Raw genomic sequence first — 20080 nt, forward strand, 5'->3', positions numbered from 1 at the left:
ATACTGGAGCTCTGACAGAGTAAACATCGGGTTCGTGGTCACCTCTCCGACTAAGACCCTTCTCCCCGATTGCTCAGTTTAGACGGGCAGCCAGCTCTAGGAAGAGTGGATCTGAATTTCTTCTATTTACAGATGATTGAGGCCACTGTGTTTCTGATAATTAACGATGTTAAGATTCAAGCTGCTGATACAAATGTAAGACTTCAGGCATCCTCTTCATGACTAAGTCACAGGAGTGCAACAATAATCATGGAAACAAGAAACCACAAAAAAAACATGAAGTCTGTAACATTGATTATAAATTACAGCATCATGTTCAGACGTTTGCTTTTATTGTGATTACGCAAAAATGCCAAGTACAAGGTTCAGGCAGAATGTTCAGGACGTGCAAACTGTACATCCTCAAAGCAGTTGTTGAACATTTCTCATGACAGAATTCCATCTTTCAATGCTGCGTGTTTTCTTACGGGGAAACCTGACAGGAACATACCTTCCTTGAACCGTACTTTGGCCTTGAAACAGCGATTCCTACCTAACGGTGACTGTTGTACTCCTAAGTTACAACATGATTAAGGTATGAACAAACATGCACAGCCTACACTGTCTTAATTATTCCACTCCTGTAGTTAATTATTAACACTGTACTGAAATTCAGCACCTTGCAGCATCCAACTGTTTTCCAAGTTTTGTGTAAATAAAATAATTTCAAACACATAATGAAATGCAGTAACATACAGTGTTTATTAAATGTCAAGTGTTGAAGTCATTGCTTATACTATATATAGTACCCAAGGTGCACTATAGCACACCTCTGGGAAGCATTTATTTTATGTGGCTCCTGCACAGCACATGCAACCAAATCATGTCTCAGTCCACCAGCTTTTGCATTGTGACAACAAACATACAATGTTATACAGAACTTTTCTGCACTGATTCAGTGATAAAAATCCGCACCAGCTTCGTCTCACATGGTGCTACGTGGTTCTGGACTCATTGAGTTTCAAATCTTTGGAGAAGCCGGAGCAGGTGATGGAGATCCCAGGAGTCTGAGTCTCACAGCATCGACGCATCTCTCTGATCACATCCTCACACATGCTCTGCACGTATCTGTTAGCTGCAGCAAAAGGGGGGGGGGGGGGGGTGTGTGTGTGTGTGTGTGAAAACAAAAAACAAAACAGTTCACTCACAATCATTCCAACTGTTATGAAAATATTTTTAGAGCTCAACAAAACGAGCTGCTGCTGCTTCTTCTCTGACCATGTGGGCACAAAGAGCACCATCCATCCATCCATCCATCCATTTTCTTCCGCTTTATCCGGAGTCGGGTCGCGGGGGCAGCAGCTCAAGCAAAGCCGCCCAGACCTCCCGATCCACACACACCTCCCCCAGGTCCTCCGGGGGAACCCCAAGGCGTTCCCAAGCCAGCCGAGAGATGTAGTCCCTCCAGCGTGTCCTGGGTCTTCCCCGAGGCCTCCTCCCAATGGGACGTGCCCGGAACACCTCTCCAGCGAGGCGTCCAGGGGGCATCTGGAAAAGATGTCCGAGGCACCTCAACTGACTCCTTTCAACGTGGAGGAGCAGTGGCTCGACTCCGAGCTCCTCACCCTATCTCTAAGGGAGCGCCCAGCCACCCTGCAGGAGGAAACTCATCTCGGCCGCTTGTACTCGCAATCTCGTTCTTTCGGTCATGAGCCAAATCTCATGACCATAGGTGAGGATCGGAATGTAGATCGATCCGTAAAGTGAGAGCTTTGCCCCCCTACTCAGCTCTCTCTTCACCACAACGGTCCGATACAGCGACCGCATCACTGCAGATGCTGCACCGATCCGTCTATCAATCTCACGCTCCATTCGTCCTCACTCATGAACAAGACCCGAGATACTTAAACTCCTCACTTGAGGCAAGGACACTCCACCGACCTGAAGAGGCAAAGCACCTTTTTCCGGTCTAGAACCATGGCCTCGATTTGGAAGTGCTGATTTTCATCCTGGACGCGTCACACTATCCGGTGCAACCACCCCAGTGCACGCTGAAGGTCCTGATTTGACGAAGCCAACCAGAACCACATCGTCCACAAACAGCAGAGACGAGATTCTGTGATTCCCAAACCAGACCCCTCTACACCCTGGCTGCGCCTAGAAATTCGTGCCATAAAAATAATGAACAGAACCGGTGTCAAAGGGCAGCCCTGGCGGAGGCCAACGTGCACTGGAAACAGGCTTGACTTACTACCGGCAATGCGAACCAAGCACCTGCTGAGGTCGTACAGGGACCGGATAGCCCTTAGCAAAGGACCCCGGACCCCGTACTCCCGGAGCACTCCCCACAGGGTGCCGCGAGGGACACGGTCGAATGCCTTCTCCAAATCCACAAAACACATGTGGACTGGTTGGGCGAACTCCCATGAACCCTCGAGCACCCGATGGAGCGTGTAGAGCTGGTCCAGTGTGCCGCGAACAGGACGAAAGCCACACTGCTCGTCCTGAATCCGAGGTTCGACCATCGGTCGAATTCTCCTCTCCAGTACTCTGGAATAGACCTTACTGTGGAGGCTGAGGAGTGTGATCCCCCTATAGTTGGAACACACCCTCCGGTCCCCCTTCTTAAACAGAGGGACCACCACCCCGGTCTGCCAATCCAGAGGCACTGTCCCCGATCGCCACGCGATGTTGCAGAGGCATGTCAGCCAAGACAGTCCCACAACATCCAGAGACTTAAGGTACTCATCCACCCCATGAGCCTTGCCACCGAGGAGCTTTCTAACCACCTCAGTGACTTCGGCCTGGGTAATGGATGAGTCCGCCTCTCAGTCCCCAGTCTCTGCTTCCTCTTCGGAAGACGTGATGATGGGATTGAGGAGATCCTCGCAGTACTCCTTCCACCGCCCGACAACATCCCCAGTCAGGGTCAACAGCTCCCCACCCGCACCGTAAACAATGCTGGTGGAGAGCTGCTTCCGCCTCCTGAGGCATCGGACGGTTTGCCAGAATCTCTTCAAGGCCGACCGATAGTCCTCCTCCATGGCCTCCCCGAACTCCTCCCAGACCCGAGTTTTTGCCTCTGCGACCGCATGGGCTGCGGCACGCTTGGCCTGCCGGTACCTGTCAGCTGCCTCTGGGGTCCCACCTACCAACAAAGATAAGTAGGACTCCTTCTTCAGCTTGATGGCATCCCTTACTTCTGGTGTCCACCACCAGGTTCGGGGATTGCCGCCGCGACAGACACAAGAGACCTTGTGACCACAGCTACGAGCAGCCGCATCGACAATGGAGGTGGAGAACATGGTCCACTCGGACTCCATGTCTCCAACCTCCCCTGGGATCTGGGAGAAGCTCTCCCGGAGGTGGGAGTTGAAGACCTCGCTGACAGAGGGTTCCACCAGTCGTTCCCAGCAGACCCTCATGATACGTTTGGGCCTGCCAGGTCTGACCAGCTTCCTCCCGTCCCAGCGGATCCAACTCACCACCAGGTGGTGATCGGTCGACAGCTCTGCCCCCTCTTCACTCGAGTGTCCGAGACACGTGGGCCGAAGGTCAGATGATACGACTACAAAGTCGATCATCGACCTCCGGCTCAGGGTTTCCTGGTGCCACGTGCACTTATGGACAAAGAGTACCAAAAAAGAAAAAAAAAAAAATAGGACCACCACATATGGTGTCGCAATCAAAGGATATGGGTGATTCTTAGACTACGGGCACTTTTATGTCCCTTTATCATATTTTATGAAAAAAAGAAAAAAGGGGAAATTTCACACTTCTATAGTTATCTTTACAATGAAAGTGTTTTAAGAAATTTGTCCTAGTAGTCTACGATGACTTTTTCACCTTTTTTCAGCATCATTATATGCAAATATTGCCGTTTTGTGCTTGTCCCACACCCAGACTTATGATCTTCAATGATAAAAATGAATAGTAAACAAACGTTTTTTCTAATGTTTTAAAATATCTCTGAATAAAATATCAGTAAAATAATCAAAACATAATTGGGGTATTCAATGTCATACAACTGTTGTGATTTTTTTAAATGAAATGTAGTTGTCCCACACTATTGCCGTAATTTCCACCACAACAATAATGTCCCTTTAAAAAGTTTGTATGAAAGATTGTGTGGGTAGTTTCTATGGAGATAAACAGTAACATCAGAGCACATGTATATAGCACCAAATCACAACAAACAGTTGCCCCAAGGCGATTTATATTGTAAGGCAATGGTGTGGTGGAAATTACATTTACAAGGCCAATAGTGCCCGTAGTTAAAGAATCACCCATATACAAATATTTGTTCAGTTGAGAGCTGCAAAAACAGGAAAACAAAGGAAAATCCTTGAGCTTCCCAGCAGTTGTTACAAATCCATGAAAACAGAAGAGTGAGCCCGGCCACGTTAGGATGTAACTCAGCTTTCTGTGGGATTCACATGTTGATTATGGAAAAACCAGCCTCCTGGACTTCACGACAGAAACTCTGTCATCTGCAGTGGTGCAGACAAGCAGTGATCATATTGTAGTGTTAACGAGATGGCAACAACTCAAATAAAAATGAGAACAATATTTTACAGTGTTACGCTAGAAAAAATGAAGTCACTGACTACAGCTTAAAGGACAAATTTTTATAGCTAAATTTCTTTCTAATCTTCTTTCGGCTGTTCTCGTTAGAGGTCACCACAGCAGATCAATCGTTTCTATCGCACCCTGTCCTCTGTCACAACAACCACCTGCATGTCCCCCCTCAGCACATCCATAAACCTCCTCTTTGTCCTTCCCTCTTCTCCTCCTGCCTGGTGGCTCCATCCTCAGCATCCTTCTCCCTATATACCCTGGGTCCCTCCTCTGCACATGTCCAAATCATCTCAATCTCTCCTCTCTGACTATGTCTCCAAACTGTCCCACCTGAGCTGTCCCTCATTCACTCACATGTACTCCATCTTGCTCCTACTGACTTTCACGCCCCTTCTCTCCAGGGCATATCTCCACCTGCTTTCTACTTTCACTACAGATCACAATGTCATCTACAAACATCATAGTCCATGGAGACTCCTGTCTGATCTCATCTGCCAATGCATCCATCACCAATGTGAACAAGAATGGACTCAGAGCTTATCCTTGGTTTAATCCCACCTCCACCTTGAATGAATCTGTCATTCCTACTGTGCATCTCACCATTGTCACGCTATCCTGTGCATGTCCTGCACTACCTGCACATACTTCTCTGCCACTCCAGATCTCCTCATGTAATACCATGTCTCTTCTCTTGGCACCCTGTCATAAGCTTTCTCTAAATCCACACACACACTGTACCTCCTTCTGGCCTTTGCTATACTTCATCAGTATTCTCAGAGCAAACATTGCATTGTAGTGCTTTCTCAGCTTGAAACCATATGTTGCTCACAGATCTTCACCTCTTTTCTAAGCTTAGCTTCTACTACTTTTTCCCATAACATCATGCTGTGGCTAATCAACTTTATGTCTCTGTAGTTACTGCAGCAATGCACATCACCCTTGTTCTTAAAAATATGAACCAGCACACTTCGTCTCCACTCCTCAGGCATCCACTCACCAAGATTTTATTATACAGTCTGGTTAGAAACTCCACTGCCATCTCTCCTAGACATTTCCATGCCTCCACTGGAATGTCATCTGGGCCAACTGCCTTTCCAATCTTCATCCTCTTCATAGCTGCCCTCACTTCATCCTTACTAATCTCTTGCACTTCCTGATTTACTCTCTCCACATCATCCAGCCTTTTCTCACCCATTTTCTTCATTCATCAGCTCCTCAAAATAGACACACCACCTTCTCACCACACTCACCTCACTTGTCAAAGCATTACAATCTGCATCGTTTACCACGCCAATCTGCTACACATCCTTTCTAGCTCTGTTCCTTTGTCCAGCCAATCGGTACAAATCATTTTTGCCTTCCTTACTATTCAACTTCTTGTACAGCTCGCAATATGCCTTTTCCTTAGCTTTTGCAACTTCTCGTCACCTTATGCTGCATCTCCTTGTACTCCTGTGTACTTTCTTCATCTCTCCAACTATCCCAATTCTTTTTCACCAACCTCTTTCTCCTTCTGCTTTCCTGAACAGCTTCGTTTCACTACCAAGTCTCCTTGTCTTCCTTCCATTGTCCAAATGTCAAACCCAGTACCTTTCTGGCTGTCTCCCTCACTACAGCTGCAGTATTTTTACAGTTGTCCAAGCCTGTTTCCCCTCCATCCAGTACCACTCTCACCCGCTCACTGAATTTCACACAACAGTCTTCCTTCTTCAGCTTCCATCATCTGATCCTTTGTTGGGCTCTCACTCATTCACCTCTGAAATCATCCTACAAACAACCATCCTATGCTGTCTAGCTACGCTCTCTCCTGACACCAGCTTAGTCTCCAATTTCTTTAGTCTCCTACAAAGAATGTAGTCCTCCTGTGTGCACCTTCCTCCAGTCTTATGTCACCCTGTGCTCCTCCCTTTTCTTAAAGTAGGTATTCACCACAGCCATTTCCATCCTTTTTGCAAAATCAACTACCATCTGCCCTTCCACATTCATGTCCTTGATACCATATGTACCCATTACTTCCTCATCACCTCTGTTCCCTTGACTAACATGCCCACTGAAGTCTGCTCCTATCACCACTTTTTCATGTTTGGGCACACTCTCCACCACCTCATCTAACACACTCCAACAATCTTTTCTCCTTCATCTCACAACCTACCTGTGGGGCATATGCACTGATGATATTCATAATCACCCCTTCAATCTCCAAATTCACTCATCACCCTGTCAGACCCTCGCTTAACCTCCAACACACTCTTAACATACTCTTCCTATAAAATGACCCCAACACCATTCCTCTTCCTACCCACACCATGATACAACTTGAACCCACCACCTATGCTCCTGGACTTACTTCCCTTTCACTTGGTTTCTTGCACACACAATATGCCTACCTTTCTCATCTCCCATTATGTCAGCCAGCTCTTTCCCTTTACCAGTCATACTGCCAACATATACAAAGTATTGATTTTCACTTCCACCCTTCTAGTTTTCCTCTTCTCCTGTTATCTGTGGACACGTTCTTCTCCTCTTCTTCGCCCAACAGGATGCCGGTGGAAACTGGGCTCCTGCACTGCACTGGTGGCGGTCGTTGTTAACCCGGGCCTCGACCGACTCTGTATGGAAATCAATTTGTACTCTGCATTAATATGTTGACTTTTTTTTTTTACACCGGATGTCTTACCTGATGTAACCGTACTCATTTATGTGGGTTTGAGACCAGCACTCAGAGTGTACTGGCTGCACACCCCATGTGGCTGAGATTTGACAACTTTAAGGTTTACACCCTGCCTCCGTCTACCCTCATTTATCCAGGCTTGGGACTGGCACTCAGAATGTGCTGGCTGCACAGCCCATGTGGCTGAGTTAAATTTCTCTCTCATGTCAAGATATATTTATATCATCTGATATAACACCGTGTGTCTGCTCTCGCCATTATTAAAAGTAAATCAGCTTTATCATGTGAATTAAGCAGGGCAATATTTGTGGTCAAGTTAAGTTTGTGCTGAAAGCTCTTCTGTGGATCAATTAAGAATCCAACCTTTCAAAACATGCAAATTTACATCTATAGCTGTCTGAAGCACTGAGCAGGCACCATGTGTCATGTTAATACCATTACACCATGGATCTCAAAGTCAGAAGTCTAACATGAAGGTTGAATCACATATCATTGTCTAAAATATATTAATGACCATATCTCAGGAACTAGGTGAAATACTGAAACGCAGTTTTATGCACAAGCTTCTACACTGCTGGGGACAACAAATGTAGACCCTTGAAGTCAGTTAAGTGACATGTCATCAAGCAGAATTTCAAAAACTTCACCATATGCCTTATTATAATCAGGAATTGTCCCCAGTGAGACCACCGGTCATGATGATGATCTAGGAGCTTTCAGACAATCAGCATCTAATGTTCTGATTTAGAAATTCACAATTACTCATATTCACTGAAATGTTTTGTTCCAGACTCACCCGCAAACACAGACTTCCTCTAGACACGCATGCCTTTCAACTGACCACCAGTGGGCACTACAATCTACCAGTTGTTAGAGTGCCTTAAGTCAACTTAGAACAAGGCGCCATTTCGGTTCCAACTTACGTTTTCAACATTTTATTAAATCATTTAATCAGCAGGGGTGGTGGCCAAGTGGTTAATGCGCTTGGTTTCAGTTCAGAAGGTTCCGGGTTCAAATCCCACCCCTGCCACATTTCTCCATGTAATGTGGAGTTGCGTCAGGAAGGGCATCCGGCGTAAAACTTGTGCCAATTCAACATGCAGATCCACTTTGGATTTGCTGTGGCGACCCCGAGTGCAAACAAGGGAGCAGCCGAAGGGACTTACTTATTAAATCATTTAATCACATACAGCAACACGTCCAGGTACAGGTGCTATCAAAATAAATTTAAAAATAGTTAAGCTATCAAATTTACATGAATTTACAATTGATGATGACTTATTAATTTAAAGCCTGAGTTATGCAGCTGCCACTCTGTAACTCTGTGTCATGCAATGATGTGTGTGCCAGTTTTATAGTTCTCCTTCTCTGGATTATGCTTTATTATGGACTAACTTGACCCCCAACAAGCTTTTCTTTCTACGATCATCACCTCCAAATCAAATGGTAAGCTGTACCATTTTCTCTTATCGACTTGGTGCTGTAAAGTTGCAGACGTTTCTGATCCATTTGTGATCACCGTGTGCACTGCAAAAACTATTATAATATGATGTCAGACGAAGAGTGAAAGCAGAAAAGTGCCAAATCACAGCCTTTTGTGTCTGATTTAAACAGGTGCACATCAGGCTGCAGGTCCGAATCTGAGCACAGTGTGAACTGGTCGGGTTTTAATCACAGAAATATCTCCGGTCCCACTTTCCTCAAATCGGCGAGAGTCAGAGTGCTGAACTTTAATTTGTACTTCTGTTACTGTGCAAGTCCAGACTGGTCTGGGTTTTTAATGGAAATACACTGTGATCAGACAGGCCATTTTATCCGATGTGAGCGAAAAATCAGTTACACAAAATCCGTTAAACTGTGTTTATTACATGGAAAAAACAAAAACATTGGGACTTTTTTGTCCGGTGACTGCGAGTATCTGGTTTATACGATGACGGTTTAGGTGAGTTTTCCTGTACATGGGACTGAACAATAAATTTACCTCACACCTTTTTTTTCGACTCATGTCGCCACTCTTTCGAATCAAGTAGGAACAGCGACCTCTGGTGGCGCAGTTGGAAAGTCGTTCCCAGTTCCTGTCAAATGCAGCTACATGACCCCTTTAAGTACACAATGACAGCACTGGAAAGTTTACCTTGTAAACACTTCTGAATGTCACATGCTTGTTTCTGGCACGGATCTTTCTTCGGCATACTTGAGAGCAAAACCTACAAGACGATATAAAAGTGCTCCGCTCGTTTATATGCGCTCCACAGCACCACGAAAAACACCCTACCCTTAAGGCGCTGGGTCAAAAATCAGCCGAAACTAAGCCTCCCTTTTGACGGTTCATTTCAGACTTTTTTTTTTTTTTTTTAAGCGAAAAAGGTCGTTTGAAAGATAGCTAGCTCCTAATACTTCCTATGACAGGCAATGTTTTGACGACGTGACAATGACACAGCCAATGAGGTGTTTGGAATGTGCAACAGAAATATTTGGGCTACAGCGACACCTGGTGGTTTATTGGCAAAGTGCGTAACAATAAATACAAGGAAGTGAGGCAGTTTAAAAAATAAGTCTTGTTTTTAAAACGGTGAAAACCTCCTGATCTTTATCAGTAAGTCAAATTTCACTACCAATTTTTCGAGATGCATCAAAAACAATGCAGGCAATGTTACAGTGTAATTACACTTTATTAATATGATTATAAGTATTAACAAAACAGTATAAATTAGATTTCTCAAACCAGTACATCACATGAATACATAAAAGATGAAACTCTCTACAACCTAAACCAACTACTTTACTGAACATATTGAAATGCTGAAGGAAAAAGACAACAAAGAACAAAAAAGATAATAAAAAGATGCCTCATGCATACTTGTTTATAGTTGTGTTTTTCCCAATTGTTACAATATGACAGAGACAAAAAGAGCCATATACAGTGTATCCAGAAAGTATTCACAGTGCTTCACTATTTTCCACATTTTATATTACAGCCTTATTCCAAATTGGAGTAAATTAATTTTTTCCTTCAAAAATTCTACTCACAACACCCCATAATGACATGGAAAATTTTTTTTTTTGCAAATGTATTAAAAAGAGAAAAAAAAAATCCTGAAATCACATGTACATGAGTATTCACACCCTTTGCTCAATACTTTGTTATTGCACCTTTGGCAGCAATTACAGCCTCAAGTCTTCTTGAATATAATGCCACAAATTTGGTGCACCTATATTTGGGCAGTTTGCACCATCTCTCAAGCTCCATCAAGTTGGATGGGGAGTGTCGGTGCACAGCCATTTTCAGATCTCTCCAGAGATGTTCAGTCGGATTCAGGTCTGGGCTCTGGCTGGGCCACTCAAGGACATTCACAGAGTTGTCCTGAAATCAGTCCTTTAATATCTTGGCTGTATGCTTAGGGTCACTGTCCTGCTCAAAATGAACTGTAGCCCCAGTCTGAGGTTAAGAGCACTCTGGAGAAGGTTTTCATCCAGGATGTCTCTGTACATTTATGTTTCCTTCAATCCTGACTCATATCCCAGTTCCTGCCACTTAAAAACATCCCCACAGCATGATGCTGCCACCACCATGCTTCACTGTAGGGATAGTGCCTGGTTTCCTCCAAACATGACGCCTGGAATTCACATCAAAGAGTTCAATCTTTGTCTTGTCAGACCAGAGAATTTTGTTTCTCATGGTCTTATAGTCCTTCAGGTGCCTTTCGGCAAACTCCAGTCAGGCTACCATGTGCCTTTGACTAAGGAGTGGCTTCCCTCTGGCCACTCTACCATACAGGCCTGATTGATGGATTGCTGCAGAGATAGTTGTCCTTCTGGAAGTTTCTCCTCTCTCCACAGAGGAATGCTGGAGCTCTGACAAAGTGACCATCAGGTTTTTTGTCACCTCGCTGACCAGCTCCAGGAAGAGTCCTGGTGGATCTGAACGTCTTACATTTACAGTTGATGATGGCCACTATGCTCATTGGGACCAAAAATATTTCTGTAGATTTGTGCCTCAAGATAATCCTGTCTCAGAGGTCTTAAGACAATTTCTTTGACTTCAAGATTTGTTTGTGCTCTGACATGTCAACTGTGGGACCTTATATGTAGACAGATGTGTGCCTTTGCACATGTCCGATCAACTGAATTTACCCCAGGTGGGCTCCAATTAAGCTGTATAAACATCTCAAGGATGATCAGTGGAAACAGGATGCACCTTAGCACAATTTTGAGCTTCATGACAAAGGCTGTGAAAGGCTACATGTGATTTCTTAGTTTTTTAATTTTATTTTAATTTGCAAAAATCTCAACTTTTTTCACATTGTCATTATGGGGTATTGTGTGTGTGGGTGAATTGGTGCAGAGATGGTTGTCCTTCTGGAAGATTCTCCAGATTTGTGCTTTGAGACAATCCTGTCTCGGAGGTATACAGACAACTCCTTTGACTTCATGCTTGGTTTGTGCTCTGACATGTACTGTCAGCTGTGGGACATTATGTGTAGGCAGGTGTGTGCCTTTCCAAATCATGTCTAATCAACTGAATTTACCCCAGGTGGACTCCAATTAAACTGTAGAAACATCTCAAGGATGATCAGTGGAAACAGGATACAGCTGAGCTCAATTTTGAGCTTCATGTCAAAGGCTGTGAATACTTATCTACATGTGATTTCTTAGTTTTTTGATTTTAATAAATTTACAAAAATCTTTTAAAAAGGTTTTTCATGTTGTCATTATGGGGTATTGTGTGCAGAATTTTGAGGAAAAAAGGAATTACATTCAATTTGGAATAAGGCTGTAAATAAATGTGGGATATGTGCAGTGCTATGACTACTTCCTGGATGCACTGTAACTGTATCCAGGTCATGATTGTGAAACACGATTCCTTCTCCAAAGCAGCAAGAGTAAAAATCAGCTTAGTGGATGTGTCCATGTATGTCACCACTTTCATCTGAGTGTATCATGAGATCTTCGGTTTTAAACACCTGATTAAAGAAAGAAAATAATATGCAGGGACATTAGTACACTGTTTATGGAGACACCTTCTTGTTTTGACACTGCAGTTAAGACTTTTGCCAACCTTTGGTCTTGGCCTTAACAATGAACTGCTTGCTCTTCTTCTCCAGGGCATTGGAGGCTGTGCAGGTGTATGTTCCAGGGAGCAGAGATGAGGAGGTAAGGACAGCTTCATCCACCACCTTCTCCTGTGTGGGATGGGGGGATTGCCAGCTGTACACAGGTGTGGGATTCCCAGAGGCCGTGCAGTTTAAGGTGATTTCAGCACCCATTATATGGTCCACAAGTTCTGGTTCAGGATTAAGGAATGTTGGTGGATCTAGAAAAACCAACAAAATGTTCGTATCATTATAGTATACTTTTGAAAGTATGTGCTAAATATGACTGGATATTATATATTATATTATATTACTGCACAGACTGACTTCAGGGGCGTAACCAGAAAAAAGCCTTTTTTGGGAGTGGGTTGGGGAGGGGGGGTTTACAACTTTCAAAATTTGCAGAAGTGTGCAAAGTCACTGCGGGAATCCAGAGATCAAATGTCCAGACTTTTTATGCATTTCAGAGAAATTCAAACCTAACCCAAATGTTTAAGAGAACATAATTAGCAAGAACTTCATTCGGAATGTAGACGATCATGGCGCCCCCCTGGTGAGTTTCAGGAGTGCAAAATCCATTGAATTTGTCTATATTCTCTTACTGTGCAAAACAAAGCAGTTCATTAAATGTTTCAGGTGTTTCAAAACAATGAAACATTTTTGAAACAGTTGCATTTAGCATTTCAAACATTTTGAAAATGAGTTATGCAACACTGACTATTTTTCTAGCATAATTGTTCTGTGGATCCCTCCTAGATGTCACTATCGTATGCAGTTTTGGCAAAGTAACTTTGGAAAGTTACTTCATTAGTTACTTAATACAGTTATATTTTACAGTTACTTCATTAGCAGCTGCGGGCAACTTGTCGGCAGCTGCTGAATGTAAATCAAGTAACTCATAATCTAATTTGGTTATTTTTAAGATTTAGTACTCAGAAAAGTAACTATTAGTTACTTTGCTGGTGAGTTACTTTGCCGATTGCTTAATCTTAAGAGTAACCAAGTTAGATTACTAGTTACATTACTTATTAGTTGCAAGTTTTCAGCAGATTCTAATAAAGTAACTGTATAAAGCAACTAAAAAGTAACTAAAAAAAGTTACTTTCACAACACTGATCGTATGTTTGAGGATTGTAGACAAGTTAATTATTTTCTGTAATAACTTGTTCATTTGTGTGTGTGTGTGTGTGTGTGTGTTAGAAAACAAGTTTTATGGGTAGTTGGTTCACAGCTTTTGAAATCATAAATCACTTTTTCTGATGCAAATATTTAGCATTTTAAAACACTATTTTCTGAAATAACTGGTCAACATAGTGTTTCAAGCATTTTAAAGCAGTGAACTGTTCATTTCAGGGGTTTGCTTTTCAAAAGTGAAATGATTTATAAGACCAAAGAATCCCCATAATCTACTCCATGCTACTATTACAGTGTTTTAATCATTTTCATACAGCGAATCATTTTCTAAAACAATTGCCTCATTTACTGCTTCGAATGTTTCTATTTGGTCAGTCATTTTCTGAAACAGTTCATTTAGTTTTTCAACTTTTCAAAACAGTTCATTTTTTTTTTAAACTGCAGGTTAATTTAATGTTGAGTACTTTGAAATATTGAATATATTCAGTAGCAGTTATATTGTGCTTCAAAACAATCATTTTGTGAAGCAATTTCTTTTTTCTTTCTTTGAGAATTTTAAGAGAGTGAATCAATTTCTGAATAAATACACACTGTCCACCTAACTATTGCATCACTGTGAGCATTTTTGGTTAACAGAGTCATTTCCTGAAGCCATTGTTATGCTTAGATGAAGCATTTATAAACAGTGAACTGTCTGCTGAAGAAATTGTTTCTTTTAGTTTTGCGAAACAGTGAATAATTTTCTGAGGAAATTCCTTGTGTTGCATATTTTCCCCCTCTCATCACTACATGTAGAGTATTTCATGATGAGAACCTTTATGACTCACAGTACACGGAGACATGAAGAAGCTCAGAGGTGACTGCAGGAGGAGGTTGTGGTCCTTCTGGTCCCAGTTCGAGCTCTGCGACGCACCTGTACTGTGCCCCGTTGTCGGCTCTTGTTGGCGTGACCAACAAGATGGACGAGACTTGCACAGGTGAAGATGGCGTGAGGTCTGAGAAGGAATGGTTGTAGACCTCAGTGTGTCCTCTGTACCACCTCAGGGTGAGGTACTGGACAGGAGCAATGTTCTGAACCTCACAGAGCAGCTGGTACGCTTTTCCTTCCACCATGGGGCCAGTGTGGTTCGCAGATCTAATGGAGATGCTATCTGGAGTTTCTAAACAAATGATACACATGGATGATCTGGATTAATCAAAAGCATCATGCATGTGGATCTCCAGCTCTAGACCAACTCACTGTAGAGGACGAGGTTGAGTTTCTCCTCGCACTGGCGTGGAGCAGTGAAGAAAACCCCGTAGCAGATGGGTTCCTCTATCCAGTCGATGAGGCTGTCCACCTTCCACTGGACGGACAGGTCCTGCTGTGTGTGTGAGGCGCCGATGGATGAGTCCCACCCTAGGACCCGTACTGGCCGAGCGGCTTCACAGGTGACCGAGACGGGCTCACCAAACCCCACCACAACCCTGGAGGGCTTGATGAGGAGGCAGCAACCATCACCTGACACTGAGACACATCATCATCGTCATCATCATCATCGTGATCTGCTGCTGAAGGCATCCTGTTACAAACTAAAGACTAGAACAAACGTCTTCTACGCGGGACACAGATTCAAGCAAACTAATCCTTTGTGATTCAGTGACACAGTGTGGCCTCCACCTTTCATCAGCTGGGTCTGTCTGTACTGGAACCACTTCATCCTTGACTAACACAAAACCCTTACATCATGTTTCATCAATACTGGCTCCAAACTGTTGGAGTAAAAATAGTTATGACCTTGGAGTTGCCAATTTAAGGTCACCAAGGTCAAAACTCAGAAGCAAATCGAAAGGTGATATATGACTTCATATTCGTGTTTAAGAGCAGCCATGTGTTATATCTTTATCCGATTCTTCAAAAGAGCCATTTCACTAAACACTGGGCCAAAATTTTGATCTTGGTGTGTGACTGTGACTTTTAAGATTTTTTTATTTTATTTTTGTATTTTATCCCCCCCCCCCCCCCCCAAAAAAAAAAATCAAATCATCTTATTGTTGGCCAACCCTCAGTCATTCCAGCAAGTATGTACCAAATTTAATATTCACACGGTAAAAAAATACGCCCTCATATTATATATATATATATGCACACACACACAAATATAAATGCAACACTTCTGTTTTTTTTCTCCCATTTTTCGTGAGTTGAACTCTAGCATCTAAAACATTTTCTATATACACAAAAGGTCTATTTGTCTCAAATATTGTTCCAAATCTGCCTCAGTCTGCGTTAGTGAGCACTTCTCCTTTGCAGAGATAATCCATCCCACCTCACAGGTGTGGCATATCAAGATGCTGATTAGACAGCGTGATTATTGCACAGGTGTGCCTTAGGCTGGCCACAACAAAAGGCCACTTTGAAATGTTCAGTTCTGCTTTTTTTTTTGGGGGGGGGGGGGTGTCAGAAAAGCATTCAGTATCAAGTGTGACCACCATTTTCCTCACACAGTGCAACACAACTCCTTCGCCATCGAATGAGAGAATTTTCCCCACTCAGTTTGGTTACGACGACAAACTGTGGTCAGTCGGAGAACCCAATGGGTACGACGAGTACATTAATGTGCTTTCCTGAGACGGTTTCTGACAGGTTGTGCAGAAATTCTTTGGTTCTGCAAACCGATTGTTGCAGCAGCTGTCCGGGTGGCTGGTCTCAGACGATCTTGGAGAGGACCATGCTGGATGTGGAGGTCCTGGGCTGGTGTGGTTACACATGGTCTGTGGTTGTGAGGCCGGTTGGATGTACTGCCAAATTCTCTGAAAAGCCTTTGGAGACGGCTTATGGTAGAGAAATGAACATCCAATTCACAGGCAACAGCTCTGGTGGACATTCCTGCAGTCAGCATGCCAATTGCACACTCCCTCAAAACTTGCGACATCTGTGGCCAGCCTAAGGCACACCTGTACAATAATCATGCTGTCTAATCAGCATCTTGATATGTCACACCTGTGAGGTGGGATGGATTATCTCGGCAATGGAGAAGTGCTCACTAACGCAGATTTAGATAGATTTTGAACAATATTTGAGACGAATAGGTCTTTTGTGTATGTAGAAAATATTTTTGAGGTCAACTCATGACCTGTGTTGCATTTATCCTTTTGTACAGTGTGCAAATCCATGACAAACCCAGTGTTTCTATAGTTCCGATGTGCACTTTTTCAGTATATGTGGTATGGATATTTTTAATTTCCATTTGTAGAATTCATATTTAGTAGACTGCTGCAGTTTATTCATTGGGGCCTAGTCATTTTATAAGCATTCATGCTTTGAATTACAGGGGTTAGGGTTAGGGTTGAGACCCCCCCCCCCCAAAAAATAAACAAAAGCAACACTTTTAGTCCATGAGCCAGTTATGAATTTTGACCTAATCGGTTCCACTTAAGGGGAAAAAAAACGACACTTAAAATCCAGCCTCAGTGCATGATGGCCTACACAAAAATGTATGATAGCCATCCCAGGGTGGTAGCTGTAGCCAGGTAGGAGTCAATGAAGAATTACACAGAGGTCAAACTTTTAAAATGCTCCAATCATGTTGCAAAACTATATCACATTATTTGAGTTATGTGGTAAAAACAGCAAAAATGGTGACAAAGGTCAATTTCAGTTTGTACAGGGGTCAAAAGTTAAAGTTGCTCCAATTTCAGCAAAAAATTATGTAAATTATTGGTTGAAATAAAAGGATCAATAAATGGAATAGTTGTGATTGTGTTGAATTTTACTTTGTCTCCAAAGTAAAAGGTCAAACAAGGTCAACATCTATTGAATTCTATGACATGTGACATGTTACCCTGTAACATAACTAAGCATGACAGATGGTGCAAACCTTTCCTTTTTAGAACCCTATTAACCCAAACAATAATTTTCATAATTTTTTTTACTAAAATTAGAGCAACTTTAATATTTGACCCCTGTACAAACTGAAACTGGCCTTTGTCACCATTTTTGCTGTTTTTAGCCCATAACTCCAGAACATTCCATCATAGTCCAAACTGTACCTTTTTGGAATCGTTATGATCAGACAAGTAATGTGATATAGTTTCCAAAATGATCGGAGCATTTTTAAACTTTGACCTGTGTGTAATTGTTTATTGATCCTTACCTGGCTACAGCTGCCACCCTGGGATGGCCATCATACATTTTTGTGTAGGCCACGATACACTGAGGCTGGATTCTAAGTGTCGTTTTTTTTTTGTTTGTTTTTTTCACCTTAAGTGGTACAGAAAACCTGCTTGGCCCGTGGACTATTTGGGAGGTTGAAAACATTTATATATGTATCCTTTGTACCTTGTAATTGTTTATTTCAGGTCTAGAAGACTGAATACAATTCAATACAATTTCAGAAACCCATAAAGTCGACCATACCATTTCTTAAACTTAGCTGAAGCTCAATCTATTTGCCTCCCTCCCATCAATGCAAAGATTCATTTACATCTATGATCCAGTGTGTGGCACAAGCCAAAGAATACTCCCATAGACTAATGTAAATAGTCATTATTGTATTATGTCAAGCGTCAATGGATGAATGCCAATGTTAGCTAGTTTCTAACGTTTGCCTGAAGATACGTTTTAAGTAACTTCAGCTAACATTTGCTGTTCCTACAGTAAAATTAGCTGCCTAATATTAGGTAAGGACTCCCTCTTATTGTGTAATTCACACTCTGGAAACAACAGTAAAAGTCAAATGAGTAAATGTTGTTTTATCAGTAGCCCATGGGTAACTAAGCAAATGTGGGGGGAATAAAGTTTGCATGAAAATTAAAGCACATTATTAAGCTGTGCGGTGACAATCCAGACATACTGTTGCTTCTTCTTTCGGATACTCCTGTTTTTGCATGCGGTTGCCACCATGGTTCTAATATGGACATGTTGATTTGACGTTTTATGCCTGATGACCTTCCTAAAACAACTCCAGATGTACACAGAGAAAAGGGCCCAGGTGGTCTTGAACTACAGACACTACAGACCTTGTGTTTGGGGGGAAGTAAGCATGCCACCCGCCTGCACCACCAGACGTGCATCAACTAGATCAATTGCTTTATATATTACAAAATAGAGCCTATTTAGTGTTTGATTTAAATACAAAATAGGCCAATTTACAAGCAAGCACGCTGTTGTTAGAGTTAAACCTCCTTCCCAACAACATACTTTACAGATAAATTCATAAAGGTCGACAGTAAACGGCGAGTCTGTGGTCATTTTAATTAATACAACCCCGAGTGAGTGTTTGGGAAGCACCTTTTGGCACTACGCACGTGTTATATAAACTACATTTGAATATAGGTCTACCCTTATAAAAGCCTAGGTTACGCAACACAAATCCACAATGAGAGTTCAGCATTCAAAAGGGGACATAAACTTATACTTCTGATGTGCCAATTTCTTGTTCTCACTACTCTGTATCACAAAGAGGCAACAGCTTTAAATTGCACAACTTACCTGAATAAATCATGCAAAGAACCAGAGCCCATTCCCGAAAGTTGTTTCCCATGTTACTTTTGCAAGCGAGATGCCGGGTGAGCGATGGGGGGAAAAAAACCCAACTTGTCCAGGCTTGGCGACTCTGCAGTGAACTGTGTCAGAACAAAAGGGCCTCCTTCATCCAGGCTGACTTTGGGGGGGCGGGGGGTTAATGTGAAAGAGGGAAATCCAACAGGTGGTAGGCCTCTGAAAAAATAAAAAACAGTCCCCCCCTTTGTACTGTGAATCTATAAGAGGAATTAATGGCCTATAAAGCGCCAAGGTCTGAATTGTAGTTAAGATATAAAAACCAATTCACATTTCAGAAGCAACATCTCTCCACATACATCGATTCCATTAAAATGGCCCATCTGAGCTGTATTATGCTTAGATCGATTCAGGAGGTTGTTTTTAGGAAATACTCTACATTCCAGTCGTAGGTGTAGCTGTCACACTGCTTCCAAGTCACGGATTTATTCATTTATTTTTTATCTCCATAAACAGAACGTATGTGATTAAAAAGCTGATTTTCAGTTTTGGTTACGCTCTCGTCTCCCATTGCCTTTTTGGACTCTTCGTAAAACCTCAGTGGGCAGGAGGCTCACGCTGTGACCAGAATGCTACACAGGGTATCAGCTGTGACCACAAGTTCAGAGAGAAAGTAATCGGCTGCTTATTGGTGGACAGACCAGAGCGCAGCTGGGAATTCCAGTGTACATGTATTTCACTTTGAATAAGATGACAGCTGTCTGCAGATAATGTGCCACGGTTGTGCATGTCTCAAACACAACTCTGCCAAATTGTGCAATATTTTGAAAGTCAAAAGTGGACAGAGGTATTTCTGAGGAGATAAGAGACTGAACATGAAGGTTTGGTTTAAAACAGTATATTGGCAAAAGGAGGCAAGATTACAAAAACTTTTTTTAACATTCACTTGGATCAGCTCTAATTAGTATGGCAGGCCTAACTGTGTATAATGAGGGAGAAAGAGGGGTTGACAAAAGGTTGGAGGGAAACGCGTCAAAGACATCTCAATCAGTTTTCTGACGTGGAAATGTTAGCTAAATTAAATGGGTTTGTGGGGGGAAAACTGCACATGGAAAAATACATCAACATTTACAATTATTTTCT

The 20080-nt window shown here is 42.6% G+C and overlaps 2 protein-coding genes across 2 annotated transcripts in view; both read right to left on the reverse strand.

The window, feature by feature from the left end:
* Positions 1–438: 438 nt before the first annotated feature.
* Positions 439–9651, reverse strand: cmc4 (C-x(9)-C motif containing 4 homolog (S. cerevisiae)). Its single transcript, XM_034190146.1, has 2 exons — positions 9363–9651; positions 439–1114 (listed from the first exon to the last, which is right to left on the reverse strand). Exons 1-2 carry the CDS (start codon positions 9418–9420, stop codon positions 975–977), a joined length of 198 nt encoding a protein of 65 aa, XP_034046037.1. The 5' UTR covers positions 9421–9651; the 3' UTR covers positions 439–974.
* A 2339-nt stretch (positions 9652–11990) lies between these two features.
* The window catches only part of icam3 (intercellular adhesion molecule 3), a 55939-nt gene continuing 47849 nt past the window's right edge, over positions 11991–20080 (reverse strand). The window contains exons 19-23 of the mRNA XM_034190502.1: positions 18929–19062; positions 14696–14962; positions 14283–14615; positions 12288–12542; positions 11991–12192 (exon numbers count right to left, since the gene is read on the reverse strand). Of these exons, the coding sequence (XP_034046393.1) occupies positions 12185–12192; positions 12288–12542; positions 14283–14615; positions 14696–14962; positions 18929–19062 (997 nt within the window). The 3' untranslated portion in view covers positions 11991–12184. The remainder of the gene's footprint in view (positions 12193–12287; positions 12543–14282; positions 14616–14695; positions 14963–18928; positions 19063–20080) is intronic.

The sequence above is a fragment of the Thalassophryne amazonica genome, chromosome 16, assembly GCF_902500255.1.
Source record: "Thalassophryne amazonica chromosome 16, fThaAma1.1, whole genome shotgun sequence".
NCBI lineage: Eukaryota > Metazoa > Chordata > Actinopteri > Batrachoidiformes > Batrachoididae > Thalassophryne > Thalassophryne amazonica.

What these genes read in the sequence shown, in the direction of transcription:
- cmc4 (XM_034190146.1), bottom strand. Translation starts at nt 9,420, where the DNA reads ATGCCGAAGAAAGATCCGTGCCAGAAACAAGCATGTGACATTCAGAAG. An exon ending in CATTCAGAAGTGTTTACAAG is followed by an intron (nt 1,115 to 9,362) that starts GTAAACTTTCCA and finishes CTTTTGCTGCAG; the next exon opens with CTAACAGATACGTGCAGAGC.